At 48.7% G+C, this 16,339-nt stretch overlaps 1 protein-coding gene across 14 annotated transcripts in view; it reads left to right on the top strand.

Annotated features, from left to right (window-relative positions):
* Positions 1–16,339, top strand: part of LOC117590834 (microtubule-associated protein futsch) — a 43,815-nt gene that overhangs the window by 21,608 nt on the left and 5,868 nt on the right. For 5 of the 14 annotated variants that reach the window (XM_034283813.1, XM_034283815.1, XM_034283817.1 and 2 more), the window contains 5 exons: positions 7–540; positions 604–743; positions 8,331–8,501; positions 8,577–8,652; positions 9,703–15,550. In XM_034283813.1, coding sequence (XP_034139704.1) covers positions 7–540; positions 604–743; positions 8,331–8,501; positions 8,577–8,652; positions 9,703–15,020 — 6,239 coding nt within the window. In that variant the 3' untranslated portion in view covers positions 15,021–15,550. Of the gene's footprint in view, positions 1–6; positions 541–603; positions 744–8,330; positions 8,502–8,576; positions 8,653–8,860; positions 8,997–9,702; positions 15,551–16,339 lie in introns of those variants that run through there. The other 9 variants (XM_034283818.1, XM_034283819.1, XM_034283824.1 and 6 more) reach the window with 6 other exon arrangements.

Here is a 16,339-nt window from a genome sequence, read left to right on the forward strand (position 1 = left end):
CTTAAGCCATTCCTGTTCCGTCCTTAGAAGTCACAGGCTATGTGATCGAGGAGCAGTTCTACTCGGACAACAAGTCCCCGCCCCGACACGAGCGCAGGGAGCTTATCTACTCGAGCAATGCCGATGAATTGGCTTCCATACAGAAGCAGATGCTGGTCAGAGAGTTCAAGAAAGTCGAGTCTGAGGAACAGCCGCAGTCAGAGATGGATGCCAGATATGTCCGTCGGGGTTCGGTGAAGAAGCTAAGCGAGAAATTCATACGTAAGGAGTCCTCCTCGTCGACTCACTCCAGCACCTCGCAGTCGCTGGTGAGTAGCCGCACAGGGCATGCAGCAGATGCCGAGGAGGAGGAGACGACTGAGGACAGTGAATCGAATGAGGTTTGCAGCGTCATCGAGGCACCGCAGATGCGCCAGGGTTCAAGCAGCACGACCACAACCCGATCCAGCAATACGCGCTCCTTCCTCAACAGTAGCGCCGATCAACGACAGGTGACCAGCGTGTATGATGTTCTCGAGCGTATGCGAAATGCCGATCATGGTGAGACCCCCAAAAGACATCTGCAATTTCCCAGTTAATCAACATTAACCATTTCCCTTGCAGTGGAGGAGCCTGGCGACACAAACGAGGATCGTGAGGCACGCGCTCTGCTCAACAAATTCCTTGGGGCAAGTGTGATAATGCAGGGCGTTGAGAGCATGCTACCACCAACGACCACGGGTCAGCGCCTGAATAGCCAAGGGGTGAGTACCTCCCAAAAATATTGGGAATCTAAAAAGGGAATATGCATTAGTTGTCCCTATTCAATAGGAAAGCGAAAATGTGCTTTACTTTCTTTTTAAAAAATCCCCAAATAAACCAAACATGTTTCTCAGTCGTTCCTAGGCAAGCGGCCAATTAAACGCTTGAATGAGTTAGAGAGTGCAACAAGTGTTGATTTTCTCACTTTTTGGCCTGAGTATCTCTCCATTTCTCCATCAAACTTGCGAGTTCCAACCTAACCTCAAATGCGGCTCAGGCACGTGTCCGATTAACGGTTCACTGAGCTACTTTCCTCTCTTTGTATGCGCCGCCTGAATGTGACATTAACATTTGAATATGTGAATATTTTACAATGAGATTAGATCATTATATTATCAAAAGGGCTTTCATTCTGGTAGCCCTACCTCTTATATAAATCGAAAGATCATAACATAAATATGGCTAAATATATGCATACATTTGTCGGTATCTTTCAAATACAAGTAATATCAGATGTTATTCATATGAAACAATGCATCTGCAAGGGTATTTTAAGCTTCGACCATTTGATAATTTCGTTGGCTCCATCCTCTTATCCTGTGCCCCGTATGGGATGTGTTAGTGAAAACTATAAAACTAACCTCAAAAGAGTTCCAGAGCCAAGCATGTGCCCGACTAACGGTTCACCGAGTGAGTGATCGCACTCGCACTAGCACTAGAACTATCCCTGGCACTACCACTGGCACTCTCTCTCTCTCTCTCTCTCTGGCTTTCTGTGCACCTCTCTCCCCACTGCCCTCTCGTGCACTCTCTTTCTCTCTTGCTGTCGCTGTCGTTGTTGCTATTGCTGCTTTTGCGGTTGCGTGTGCCGTGTGCGCCGCCGTATGCGTGATGTGAGGGGCACCACCTGGCTGGTCAGAGCAGCAAGCATCGCCATCGTCAGTGGCAGTGGCATCGGCAGTGGCATCGGCAGCGGCATCTCTCCGTATCCGAATCGACAGCGACAGAGACGGCGTCAGTACACACTCAGAGGCGGCATCGATCACTTGTGCAAAGAACTACTTGATCCGGCGACAAGCAGAGAAAGCAGTCAGCAATATCAGCAGCAGAGGCAGTCACGCAGGCGAAAAAAAAGAAAGAAAGCAAAAAGTGCCAAGAAAGAAAGAAAGAATTTCTCGCAAACAACAAGGCTTATAATCATCACAACAACAAATAAAACATCAACAAATACGACAAAATCAAAGTAGAAAAGAAAAAGAAGCAGTAAAATAACAAAAGAATACAAGTTTCTGGCTTCTTCGCTCTTTAATTTTTTTTCTTGTGCAGTTTTGTTGTAAATATTGTTATTTTCCTGTGCTGTGGCGAGCGAGAGAGAGAGAGAGCGAACGGGAGAGCGAGCAACGCGAGTGTCGGGCGAATCCATATTTGGTCTAACAGCAGCAGCAGCAACAGCAGCGGGGCCGTAGAACCGCTAGGAGAAGCAGCCAGAAACAGCAGCAGTTAGAACGGGAGCGGTAGCAAAAGAACCGCACGCAAGAAGCAAAAAACAAGCAAAGCGTAAGTTCTGATTGAGAGAGAGAGAGATCGGGGCAAGGAGAGGCAAGGTTTATTTCCAAGAAGGTAAGCCAATGGCACGCCTTCACTCCCCCTGATCTTAGATTAGCCTACACTGTTGAAACGGAACTTACCGTGTGGATGCAGTAAAAAGGGGGAGAAGAGGGTGTGTCTGCTCTCAGAGTGTTGCCTATGTTGCCCCCTCCGCCCAGCCACCCAATACACGCTGAACACAGACATAGACAGATGAGATCTTGGTAGAACAAGAGCAAGAAAGAAAGAGCGGGAGAGAGAGTCTGGCAGGAGAGGTGTGGAGCAGCTGTTCGAGTCAATTATTTGTAGTGCGCATAATTTGCTGCCCTGTCCGTCCGTCTGTACAACGCAGCAACAAACAGGGGAATTTCTGTCACGACACCTCAAAATGCACCTGAAAGAAAGGAGGAGGCACAGCAGTAGACGACACCATCCGAGGAGCTATATATAAACCGATATATGTACATACATGTATTTTCTATCTCTATATATAAACACATTTATTTATGTGTGTGTGTGTGTGTGTGTGTGTGTGTGTGTGTGTGTGTTTGAGTATACATATGTGCATACAGACAGAAAGAGTAACAAAAAAATAAATAAATACTTTTTTAAAACAGAGCTAAGAAAAAGAAAGAGTGAGGCGAATAGGAGGAGGAGCAGGAGGAGGAGGGATGCATGAATGAGAGCGTCAAATGTACGGAAAATTTCGACAAAAATAGCTCCAACGACGGGCAGGCAGGCAGTATTTTTACAGTCTGTGATAGTTCGAGGAGCATTTTCCGATTATTTTCCTTCTTCTTATACCCGGTACTCGAAGAGAAAATAGGGTATATTGCATTTGTGCGAATAACGGTACAGAAGGAAGCGATTACGAACCCCCCCCCCCCCCCAACCATTCTTGATCTGCATCAATAGACGAGTCGATAGAGCCATGTCTGTCTGTCCGTCTGTCCGTCTTGTTTGTCGGCTAGTTCTCAGAGACTATAAGAGCTAGAGCCACCATCCACACTGCTATATGCGCACACTGAAACCAGTGTATTTAAAAAATTAGCCCCGCCCCTTTCCGTCCCTTAAAAGGGCGAAAACCTCCCAGATTTTGAAGATAAAAAAACTATAAAACGCCATTCCGTAGGGAATGACCAAATCTATCAGATCACCAAATTTTGATACGATTGGATCATTATTATAGCCAGAATTAAGAAATACATTTGCAGTGGCTAAACCCACCCCGTCCCGCAGCTCTTGTTGTTTTTTTCACATTCTCTCATTCACACACTGCTTCGCGCAGTGTGCGGCTTCTGCGTCTGCCGCGTCTCTGCCCTGACTCTGCAGAGTGTGGCTCTAGGGGAGGGAGGCGAGCTAAAGGAGCGTGTTGGCGTGAGTAGTGTTGTTGGTGTAGATGACAGATGAGGAAAAAAGTTAAAATTTGACAAATAACCGCTAAGGTGCAGATGTAGTACTGAGTGCCGGGTATAAAAGTTTTGACGCGTAAGAAACGTCCCTTCTCGTTTTTGTTTTGTTGGGAAACTTGCAGACAGAGACGCACATGGTGGACCAGGGCAGGAGCAGGGAGCTTAGAGCACAGAGCTAGCTGGTGGTGCATGGTGCAGCAACAAACGCACATTGCAACGCAGCAGCGCGCTGCTGCCCGACTCTGTGGCATGTGATGTTCCCGTTTTTCTTCCACTTGTGTGTGAACCAAATACCAATTTCCCACTGATCGCACAGCTTTTTCCCCTCGTCGATGCCGTTGCAATGCTCTGGGACTTTGTTAGATACATAAATACATGGATAAGTTGTATGTATAGATACAGATAAAGATATACTTAGCATATAGTCGTAGTCGTAGCTTGGAATAGTGTGGGACGGATAATTATTTGTTTGCATAAGCTAAATACAGGGCTAGTAATGGATGCATCAACCGTAGAGCGGATCAGCTGGGAGTGCACAGTAGTCATATGTATATGTCATATGTCATAGATATTTGAATTCCCGTTTCTATTCAAAAGATTGTCTTTATTTTTGTTGAGTTGTCAACTGAAATTGGCTTCATATAATCCAAATCCAATTGCCATGAAATCGTATTGTTTTAAAGAACAATTCGTTTCCCTTTTGTATGAATCTTTCTCTTATTTGTATATTCTATTAAAGTTTGAATAATTCAGACTGTGTAAATAAAGTTCTCTTTTCTCTTATAAGCTTATGGAAAGTTCATGGAAAACCTTAAAAGTCCGGAATGATATAATTACCACATGCCAAGCATCATTAGAGTCAGGTCACAAAATGTATTTTATACGAGTTTTCTCACATTCAAAAATTTCACATTTAAACTGGTTCAAGCCCATTTACTCACTGACCGACTACCGAGTAGAACTATGTAAATATGAACATATGTCTGTATATATGTATGTACTTTTCTGTCCATTAAAGTTTCCGAAATAATCAGCATGCGTAGTTTTTCGGTTGCCCCACTCAGTGCTGTCGTTACCTGCCCTCCTCCCTCATACAAATGATTACAAATGCAGAGAGTATTACACACGTACTGTGTGTAAACCCTTTTATAATTAATGCGTGTGCTGTTTACTCCATGGTAGCATGGGTAGCATAGGTAGCCCTTTAAAAAGGGCTTTCCATTGTATGTAGTTGGCATTCAGTCTATCAGATCACCATCCATCCACCACAATGGATCCAAGTGGGAACCAGGCGTGAATTTAATTTCTGTTGACCGTTTCCCCCAGGTGTGTTATTGTGCTGGTGGTTGCCCCCTGTACCTCGTTGAGCGTAACATTCTGAGCAAGCGGCAAATCCTCCTCAAATCCTCTCTCTATTTCTCTCTGGATTTCTAGCTGGCTGACTGGCCAAGTGCTCCTCAAAGCTGGAAAGCCGGTTTGCTTACTCCACTGTTTTAGCCATTCTACCCTTAAAATGGCAAGAGGTATGCTCATTTTTGCACTGCAATATGCAGTCAGAGTACAAATCTATATTCCTGATTCTTCCTTTGCTTAGCTGTACATTAGCTGCGATCTGTTTCAATTTGCAAAGCTATCGCTTACTCGATCTCAATGCACATTTTAGCCAAACAAAAGGGAGGAGCAGTGTACTTAATTCTTCGTTTTACAAAATTCAGCTTTCTTTCTGCTTCTGCCTGTTCTCTCTCTCTCTCTCCCTCTCCTTGTCCGTCTCCTTGTCCCTCTCCTTCTCTTCTGACGTTTCATAATCGTTGTTGTTGTTGTTGTTGTTGTTCTTGTTGTTTCTGCTGTTCTTGCTGTTGGAGTGTGTGCGTTTGCGTCTGTTCGTGTTGTGTGCCCCCTTTGTCTTTGCTTCGCATTTTGCATCTCAAATAATTCTCATTTTGCCAGAGGCTAAAAATACAAAAGAATGAGAAAGAAAACCAACCAAAAAAAAGTATAAAACGAAAAATGAAAAAGAAAGAAAGTCTGTCTGAGAAACGAGAGACAAATTATTCTCTCCCATTGAAAATTGGGTGGGTTTCGTTAGCCGTTTTAGAAGGTCTTCAGGGAAGTCACTGCTGCTGGTCGGGGTGGTGGAGGGGGTGCTCTTTACTAATTTGATTCCATCAATCATTCGTTTTGTTCTCTTACCATCTCACGTGTCACCATCTCTTTTTAAACATTTTTTATATTTTCAATTGCTTTCTTCCTCGTGGATGTGGTGTCAAAATGTTAAGCAATTGAGTTGAGTTGAGTTGAGTTGAGTCAATGGCCAAACAAGTGCAGCCACTGTTAACGCCAAATGCAATGTTCGATTTGGTCAGCTGCACTCTCCTACCCCTTCCCACACCTTTCCTTTCTCCACTTCCTCCTCGTTGTACCAACACATTCCCCTTTTGGATCCAAACAGTTTGTTGTTTTTAATTGCTTTCCTTTCTTGAGTTGTTGTTTTTTCATGCAATTACCATTTTTGATTTGCACGCATGATTGCATTTTCCTCTTGATCGGGGCATTACCCGCCACCGCCCCCAGGCACATCACCAGCCTCATCTCTCCAAACGTACCCTGTCACGCTTTGGCGGAATTGCGCCAAATAACTTGGCAAGTGCCTTAAAGGCTCTTTGCCTTTGTACATATGTACATCGAACCATCATCTCGAAAGAGCATTCTATCCCATCCCATCCACATGAAATTAAATCAAATCAAATGACATTTTTACTGCTGTATTTTATTTTGTGGCCCACATTCTGACAGAAGCAACAACCAAAGTGAATAAGTGAATATTTCAGTGGACTCAAAATAAAAGAGAAAAAAGAAGAAAAAACAAAATAAATATAAATATTTGTAGACAAATATTGTAAAATTGTTTGGCAATTAATTTTTTTTCTTAGGCTCGTTGAGAATTATTAGATTTTTGTTGTTGCTTTATTTTTGTTTGTTCTTATTTGTTTAGATCGGTTGCCTGGGGGGGTCACAAATATTATATAATGTTTTATTTGGTCAAAGATCCAAACGAACAAGAAAATACGAGAAAGACAGAAAAATAGAGAGAGGGAGAGAGAAAATAGCGAAAGAAATATGAAGAACGTTTTTTTTTATTATTTTCGACCAAAAATATTCATATGTATATCTCTCTCCCTTCCTCCCTCTGTCTCTAAATGTTTCCATGTGTGTATGTATGTGTGTGTGTGAGTTCTTAAATAATTTATAATTATAAATAGCAACGCGTGTGGAATGAAAAACAGACCAGAAGAGCAGAGAGGCAGGAAGCATCGGCCGAACTTTCAAACATGTTCGAAGTGGAAGCTTTTTTGAAAAATTGCCCCCAATTTTCCCCAATTGGCTGACCAAATTTGGTCAAATTTTCACATAAACAATCTACCAAAAGAGATCGAAAAACATATAAAGAGAGGGTGAGAGTGAGTGAGAGATTTTGAGGCAAAAGCAGTGGTAGAACACAAATATTTTCGGCATTCCCCCATCAAACAGGCAACATCTCATACTTAATTGCAATCTACTTGTACATATGTATGTATGTATGCATGTAAGTATGTACATACATCTATGTAAATACAAACATATTTGTACATATATATATTAAAGGTCTTTAAACGTTTTAACCGCATGCTCCTTGGGGCATGCAAATATTTGCACGAATGCTTTTTGTGTTTGATTTGAAGCAATCAAAATTTATATTTGCCATTTTGATGTCTGGCAATGAACTTTCTTTGAAATTCAGAGGGGGTGGGTAATGCCCAGTGGTTGGTAAATGCCAAATATAATGCACGCCAGTGAGCTTCATAAGGTTACACATCTTGGGAGAATCTGAGGCTCTTCTGTAAAACATTCTATATAATTCGAATATAATATAAATATTTCAATGATTCAGTAAAATACAAATAAGAGACCCATTCCTTTCGGTTATCAAGGGCTTTATATTCCTTAACTGGTGCCCAAGCGATTGAATTTGAACTCTTGGAACTGCTATAAATATTCCATTCCATTCGCTGATTCTGCATTTGATAGATGAATTCATTTACCAACCAAAAAAAAAAAAACAGTAAACAATAGAGTGACATTTGCCTTGGAGCCTGCGGTGTAACGTGTTGCATACATAATATACGCACACATTACGCATACGAGAGGTATGCCCCGCTGCTTGGTTCAATTAGTCAACTGCAGTCGGAAGCAAATTTGAGAGAGAGAGAGAGAAAGCCGCCAAAGAATCATGGCTAAGGACAGTTTTCCTTATCATAGCCATCGATCGTCGAATGTCGAAGCGATTGTCGGTCGTGAGATGGCTCCCTTGCCAGTTTCTTGGCAACAGAATAATTTTTGGCTTTCGAATGTGCTCATCATGCTTTATTTAGCCAGACTGAACAGCTGGCATGACATGGCATGGCATCACCCACCCATAGACAGAGAGAACGAGAGTGAGAGAAGCAAGGGGGGGAAACATTGAAAAACATTTTCCGGTTAATAAACAAACACCAGAAAGAATGAAAAGACATGCTAATCCACATCAACGACACATATCCATATTCTTTTTAGGTAAAAAGTACACGCATTACCAATACCTACAGCAAATCGGGAACTGGCACTGGCACCGGCACTAGCAGCAGCATCAGCAAGGTCACCAGCAGCAGCAGCTCCTCAGCACCAGTTACACGCACAACTTGTCACATCGAGGAGATACAGGACGAGCAGATCCTAAAGCAATTGGTAGGCAGTCCTTGGCTCTGGGTGAATCTGATCCACAATCAAAACACCTTTCGCATTCCTGTTTACTTTCTGTAGCTGGAACAGGCCTCCACCTACGAGGAGCGTCGCAAGATCCGTGCACGTCTACGCGAACTTATGGCGGAACGCGAAGGTGAGTCTCCATTTCTATATTTATCTGTTGAGCACAAAGCCCCCCCCACACCTAGCAAAAAGCAACAGAACCAGAGGAGGTTCTGTCTTCACAAGCCACATATTGCTCTGCACCCTCCAGTGACATCCAGCGAGAGCCGATGAAGGAGATGCAACCATCGATAATTATAGTCGGATATAAATTGTGTTCTGTATCTTGTATATTGTAGGATAAAGCGCACCCAGCAACTCTAGGCCCTAGGCTCTAACTCTAAAATCTAAACTGTAAATCGAACAAACTAAAAGTAGAAGAAGAGGCTTAATCGATTTATCGATTACCCGGTGTAGGGCCCCAAACCCAAGAAAAAAAAAAAAGGTATTACACACAACCATCAAAACTTGTTGCTCTGTTCCAATTCATGCTCCACGGTTTTTCCCCACCAAAAAGAACACTTATCTCAATCTCAATCAAATATGTGCAAAGCAAGTCCAAGTCGTGGTCCACTCGTCGTCTCGTCTCGTCACGTCACGTCACGCCATCACGTTACCGTTATTTGCCATCGTTATCGTTACCGTTGTTTTGTTTTTTACCACGTTATCGTTTCACTCAGTGAGAACGTCTGTCAAGGTGCCCCCAGCCTCGAAGACCCACAATGAACTGGAACCGATCCATCGATTCACATATTATTTATCTCTGAATATCTCCACATTTATAACTATAACTATATATTATATCTATAACTATATATATGTTTTACATATGTATCTGTTCCTCCTATGTTCATTTTGCTCGAGGCATTACACAAAAGTTTAGGTGCCCCGCTGAAACGGACAAAAAGCGATTTTGGGATTGGAGAACGACTAGAGAGCTCTCATTTTTCTTCCGGGTTTCCGTGTCCACGAGACCGCCGAGCTTTTGTTAGCTTTCTTGATGTCGTCGTTCCGTTCCTTTTGAGTTTTCGCTACTAGCGTTTTAAATCTTGTCTCTTTCTGTCTCTCTCCTTTTATCTCCTAACTTTTTTACTTTCTCTCAATCTCCACTGTGAATCGTCGTACGGTGATTGCGCCTTAGAGCAAAAGAACACAGCCGCAGCCTCTAGGCAGGAGGAGGAGGCGGAGGAGAAGAGCAGTGCCAGCGAGTATGAGGAGATCATCGAGGAGGTGACGGACTACAGCGACGACGAAGACGACAACGACAAGGAGACTACCAAAAAGGAGCCACCCAAGGAGGAGGAGAAGAAGGTAGCCTCCTTAGCCTCTGTGGCATCTGTGGCCTCCAAGGAGACCAAAGTTAGCGAAAGTGTAACCAAAAAGTTGGCCAAAGTCGAGCTCTCCGAGCAGGCCACAGCATCCACGACCACATCCTCGACAGCGACAACAGACGGTGTCCAGAAGGTGCAGCAGGGTGAGTCCCTGCCAGCAGCCAAATCAGGAGCAAAAGCAGGAGCAGGAGCAGGATCAGCCAGCAGCAGCAGTAGCATTAGCGGTAGGAAACAGAATAGTAGTCAGGTTAGCACAGGGGTTAGGGCCAGGGATAAAGCTAAGCCAGAGACAATGCCAAAAGCTGGAGCTGGAGCTGAAGTAGCGGGATCAGAGACGGGTTCGGGTGTGAGTAGATTGAGTGTACCCTCCAAGGAGGACTCGGGTACGGAAAGTGGCGAGGATCTGCGCCTGCTGGCCGCAGGACTGAGGGACACCCTACGGCAGCGGAGCGTCAGCGATGCCAGCGAGGCACATCGCAGTCTCCTCGAGGAGGTAACGGACGCCCTCAGTCGCCTGGAGAGCTCCCTGAAGCAGGGAAAGGAGCTGGCCGTCGATGGGGGTCAGCGTCAGGCACTGCTCGGACTCGTTGCCCGCCTTCAGAGTGGACTCAATGCCCCGGAGAAGCTGGCGGCGGATAACAACAGCAGCGGCATCTCTGAAAAGGCCTCACCCACCCAGGAGGACATGGAACTGGAACTGGGAGGCATGGAGGATCCCCGCTCCGACTGCCGGCAGTCGCGTTTCGCCAAGCGACGACAGCGTAACAGCCGCCACACTGTGGGGGTCAGCCGAGAGGAGCTGGCGGATGCCAGGCGCTACATGGAGGACATGCTGCTGATGGAGAGCAACAAGAGCTTTGCTCTGCAGAAGAATGTTAGCTCGGGCGCCATTATACCGCCTGTACAGCTTTACAGACCCAATCAGTTTGTGCCACAGCAGTCGCAGCAGCAGCCAGTGCAACAGCAACAGCAGATTCCAGCCCCCCAATGTCAGGGATTGGCCCAGTTGAGGCCAAACAACAACAGCAGCAACAACAGACGCCCCCTGTCCGGGGACTATGCGGTGAGCTTTGCCAGCTATGAGTCTGCCCAAAGGGGCGGACAGCAAGAGGGATCTTACTCAAACTCTGCCACATCCTCCACCCGCTTCAATGGTGCCAAAAAGCATATGATGAAGCGGGCCAATACCATCGACATACCCAAGGCGAAGGCCAAGTACATGGCCGACTGTGACACGGACTCGGACATGGAGGATGAGCACGACCATGGGCCTCATTTGGGCCTTAAGCGTGCCGTTCAGGTGAGCGTTAAGCGGCGCGTACAGAATGCCGTGCCACCGTTCGAGCCCAAGACGGAGAACGATCACAAGTTCCTGGCCTTTATCAACAAACAGAGCCATCAGACGGGCTTGGGCTGGGGTGGTGGCGGCGGCGGAGGACGCAGCGTATCTAACTGGACGCACAAGTTCGGGAACATTAAGCACACCTTTGAGACGGGTGCGGCGGCCACCGTGACTAAGGGTAAGCCGCCGCCAGTGCCCTGCCATGTGCCGGGATGGGCCAAGCAGGAGCATCAGCATCATCAGCAGCTGCAGCGAGAGCAGTTGCAGCGAGAGCAGATACAGCGAGAGCAATATCAGCGCGAGCAGCGCCATCGAGAACATCGCCAGCGAGAACAAATGCAGCATGAGCAGAGTCATCGAATCCAACAAGAACAGCAACAGCAACTGCACCGAGAACACCTGCAACGCGAGCAAATCCAACGTGACATGCAGCAACGAGAAAAGCTACAGCGAGAACATCTTCAGCGAGAACAGCAACAGCAGCAAGCGGCTGCCACGGCTGCCGCCCAAGCCCATTCCCAAGCCCTAGCCGAGCGCCAGCGTCGGCAGGAAATCGAACGCCAGCTACTACTCGAGCAGGAGGCCAGGTACGAGCGTGAACAGCGCGTCCGCCTGGAGCGGGAGTGCTACGAGCAGCAGCTGCAGCGCCAGCAGTCGGACCGTCAGCAACAATTAGACCGCCAGCGACAGCAGCAAGAGCAGCTGGAGCGGCAGCGTCGCCAGGAGATGGAGGTGCGACTGCAGCACCAAAGGGAGCAACAGCAACAGCTGCAACAAAAACAACAGCAGCCACTGAACCACTTTATACACGCTCCCCAGTCCGTGTTCCGTCCCATTGATCAGGATGCGCCCACGGGCCCGAGCATCTACAAGCCCATAGCCAAGAAGTCAGAGCCACAGCTGGGCGCAGTCTGGCAGCCCACGGGGCAGGGCAAGCCTCCCGTGCAACAGCAGCATCTGCACGCACGGCTCCCGTATAGCAACACGCCATCGCCAGCCTCCACGGCCACCTCGCCCATCGGCCTGCCGTGGGTGGCCAAGCCGAAGGTGGACAATAGCGATTTCCGCCGCAAGGCGCATCACTTTGAGGAGCGTTCGCTGCGGGACAACCTGGAGCAGCAGCCGCAGTATTCTGGGTCCTGCTCCAACGGCGGACATGGATACCTGCAGAGACATAATTCACTGCGCTCCAAGGGTCCGCCAGCGTCGCTCAGCGAGTTCAAGAAGCGGCCCTCGCTGCCCAATGCCATGGAGCCCGGCATCGTGCCGGGTGTGGGAGTGGGAGCGGGAGGATCTCGCCAACAGTTGTACCAGCCACCGCCTCCGTCGCCCACTAACATATCCTTTACGTACTCCAACTTTTCGCCGGTGCGCAATCGCAATCCGCACAATCGACAGACCTACCGCAGCCAACCGTGCCTGACCAGTGCCGTGGATCAGGCAGAGGCACTGACTAATCCACTGGCAGCACCTCTGGTGCTGACCAGCTCCAATCCCACCTACCTGCCAGGGGCAGGGGCACGGGCACCGACGGGCGGATCGAGTCGCAGATTTGACTACGTGACGAGTCCTGTGGATGTGGACAACAGTCCGACCAACAGTCCCACCAGCTTACACACCGTACCCAATGACCATGCCCTGACAACAGACAACACAGACGACGATCTCGACCTGGACTCGGACACGAATATGCTGGAGTATCGGGCCGAGACGAAGGTGATGCGCAAGCCACGCAGCCAGACAGCCGTGACTGTGGCCGGTCCTAGAACGGCTCACCTCAGCGATGATGATGTCTTCGGTCGCAACTCGCGGGCAGCCAAGTCGCTGCTGTACACCATGAAGCAGCTGGGTGGGACCAATGGAGGTGGCCCAGCAGTAGTCCCAGCGCCAGTTTCACTCCCTAGAAGCAGCCAGCAGCAGGGCAGGGGACAGCAACAATCCCATACGGCGCCAAGTTCCCCGAAGCCAGGTGTGTGCCTATCGCCGGATGGACGTCAGTACCAGGCGCCCATGGTGGAGCCGCTCTTCCCGCAGCTTAGCAGCTTTGAGTCGCAGCGGAAGCCCCAATATGCGCCAGTCACGCCCACCAGTGTGGCTCCTCCCCCGGTGGTCAATTACCAAGCGAATCCCACGTACACACTGCCGCAGACACGAAACGATGTGGGTGGTGGCTACCTGGGGGAAACGCACACATCCTACGTGGTCACCTATCCGCTGGACGAGTCCGGGGACGAGCACGAGCCGGAATCAACCATGTCCATGTCGCTGAGCCAGCGGCTCCGTCGCACCTCGGAGCACTCGAATGCCAGCTCCTCGCTGTCATTGGGCAGCACCAGCTGGACACCAAATCCAATGCACAGCACGGTTCCAGTGCCAGTGCCAGTGCCATTACCAGCCACAGTCGTATCCGTGCCCACATCCGCACCACCGCCAGTGGATCGTAGCACGAAGCCGCAGCTATTTCCAGTCCAAAAGCAGACTAACAGCAGACCCCGCTTGAGCACCCGCAGCCATACCATCCAGGGTGAGGACGTGGCCGGACACGATGGCCACCATCAGCAGCAGCCACAGCCACTTCCGCAGCCCCTAAGGAACCGTGTGATGTCCCAGCAGTCGCTTAGCTCCTCAATCTCCAGCAGGACACAACATCAGGAGAAGGAGCTGCAGCAGCAGAAGGAGCTACAACATCTGAGCGAACTGCGTCGAAAGAGTCTGGGAAATGTGTTGGAGCAGCGGGAGACTGCCCAGCGGATGGCCTACCACGAGCAGCACGAGGAATACAAGTCCTCGGCACCGGCGGATACGCCGGACATAGTCAAGTCATCGCTGCCGAGGGAGAACGCACCTTTGCTGAAGAAATTTGGACCGCCGCAGAGGCACCATTACGTGCCCAATGCATACCAGAGTCCGCAGCTGAACAAGATGAGTGACTCTGGCAGCACAACAACAACGACAACCTCTGTGATCAGCTCCAGCACAGTGGTGCATCAGCATCAGCAGCAACATCAACAGCAGAAGCCCAGCATTGTGGAGACGCCGGCAACACCACAGCCAATGTCCCAGGTGCCGCCCGAGGACGAGATACCCCACAACATAGTGTTCAACAATGTGAGTGCATTCAGCTCCATGAACCGTCGCAGCCAAGACGAGGATTTCCAGCAGCAGCAGCAGGGCTCAGCCGGATCCCGCATCAATCGCCTGAGCAAGTGCGACTCCTGGAACCAGATCTGCCAGAAGCAACAGCAGGGAGGTCTGGGACTGGGCCAGGCCAAGTACAGCCAGCCAGGCGCCACGTCACCCGGAGAGCTGCGACGTTGCAAGTCCGGCCACTCCCTGGCCGTGCCGAAGCTATACGAGGCGGGCATCGATAAGGCACAGATCAGCGAAAAGCAGCGCACGGTGGCTGCCTACTTCTCCAGCCAGAAATCGCCAACGGGCGGACAGGTGGAGGAGTTGCGCACCACAATGACAACCACCTCGACGAGCAGCTCGTCGGCAGCCGCCAGTCGGAGGTCCGCCATCAATCGTACCAAGACCAGCGAGAAGCTGTCGGCGGCGGCCCGCAAGTCGCTCAGCTCCCTGACCAGCACCTCCAATGGTAACGTGTCCACCGCCGGACTGGGCCTGGGTCGCGGAAATGCTGGTGGTGTGGCTGCTTATGGCGTCGGCGTCGGCGGTGGTGGTGGGCTCAGTCGCAGTGCCACCATGCCGCACATAGCGAATCTCAATCTGCTGGACGAGAGCAATGTGGAGGATGCCTTTGAGCAGCTAATGATGGGGGCCTAGGCGTTCGGTCACGCACCTACTCAAACGAACCACTCAACCACTCTCCATTCAATCAGCCCCAAACAAACAAAAAACCCAACCACCCATTCGGACAGACAGACAGAAACTTACAAAACACAAACACACACACGGAGCGATCCCTACCCCCAAGCCCTAAGCCCCAAGCCCCAAGCCACAAACATGCGCGACAGGCATTCCGCAAGGATTAAAAACAAGCACCGAAAATGATATCGACATCGAAACAGAATTATAACTGTTTAACTGAAAAGGCAACTGATTACTGGAGAGAGCAAGCTCAAGCTCTCTCTCTCTTTGCCCTTCTGAGCTTTGAGCATAAGATTAGACTGTATTTTTCTTGTTTAGTTCAGAAATAGAACCAGAACTCCCCACTCTCCACACGCATATCGTGCTCTCTCTCTCTCTCTCTCTCTGTCTGTCTGTCTCTCTTGCTGTTCCGTTGTTGCCACCAGTCTCTCTCGCTCGGCCTCTCAGTTAGGGGTAGAGTTAAGATTCTGATACAGGAGCAAGAGTAGAATATGCGCAGCAGGGAGATTGTCAGGTTGGGCCGGGTCGGTTCGGGTCCGGTCGGGTCTCACACCTCACATGAAATCAAATGATCTGCTGCACTGCGCCACCTTGCAACTCACCCAACACCAACACCACCCAACAGTCGTAGGACAACGAGGCCGCAACAACAACAAGCCACAGCAACACCAACTACAGAGATTCGTGAGTTTTGAAACCACCGAATAAAAGCACGCCACGCCCAATCGATAAAATTGTACAAAAATGCCACCACTAGCAGCAGCAGCACCAGCAGCAGTAGCCCAGAAGCCTGCATTCTCCTGCAAGCCCCGTTTTCATACTCCCCAGAAAGCGTTCTACTACCAAGAAACTTATTATTGCCCAAACCCCCTCCCCCATGCGCACCGCAGCAACCCAACACATATGGTACAGTACACTCTGTGCAGTCTTTGACAACGAATTGGAATAACATGGGAGGGTTAGCTACGAGCGAACAAAGTAATGCTAGAGCAGCATTATGATTGATATTATTTAGGTTCCCTTCGACAACAGAAGAATCTTCTGTTCTGGAAAGTGGGATTTTGTGGAAGATCACTGTGCGTTGAGTCCGTTTTTTTGGGTTTACTTTTCAAAACCAGGGAGAGGTCAATGATCTATACAGCGTAGTGCACATTCATTGGATCACAATTGGATCAGTTCCTTCTCCAGACTCTCTAAGAATCGCCCTTTGCGTAAAACCTTTTGAGCACGCAAACTTTATTCAAACAGGAATTCAAAGGCATAATTTTCGGACA

The sequence above is a fragment of the Drosophila guanche genome, unplaced genomic scaffold, assembly GCF_900245975.1.
Source record: "Drosophila guanche unplaced genomic scaffold, DGUA_6, whole genome shotgun sequence".
In the NCBI taxonomy this organism is placed as follows: Eukaryota; Metazoa; Arthropoda; class Insecta; order Diptera; family Drosophilidae; genus Drosophila; species Drosophila guanche.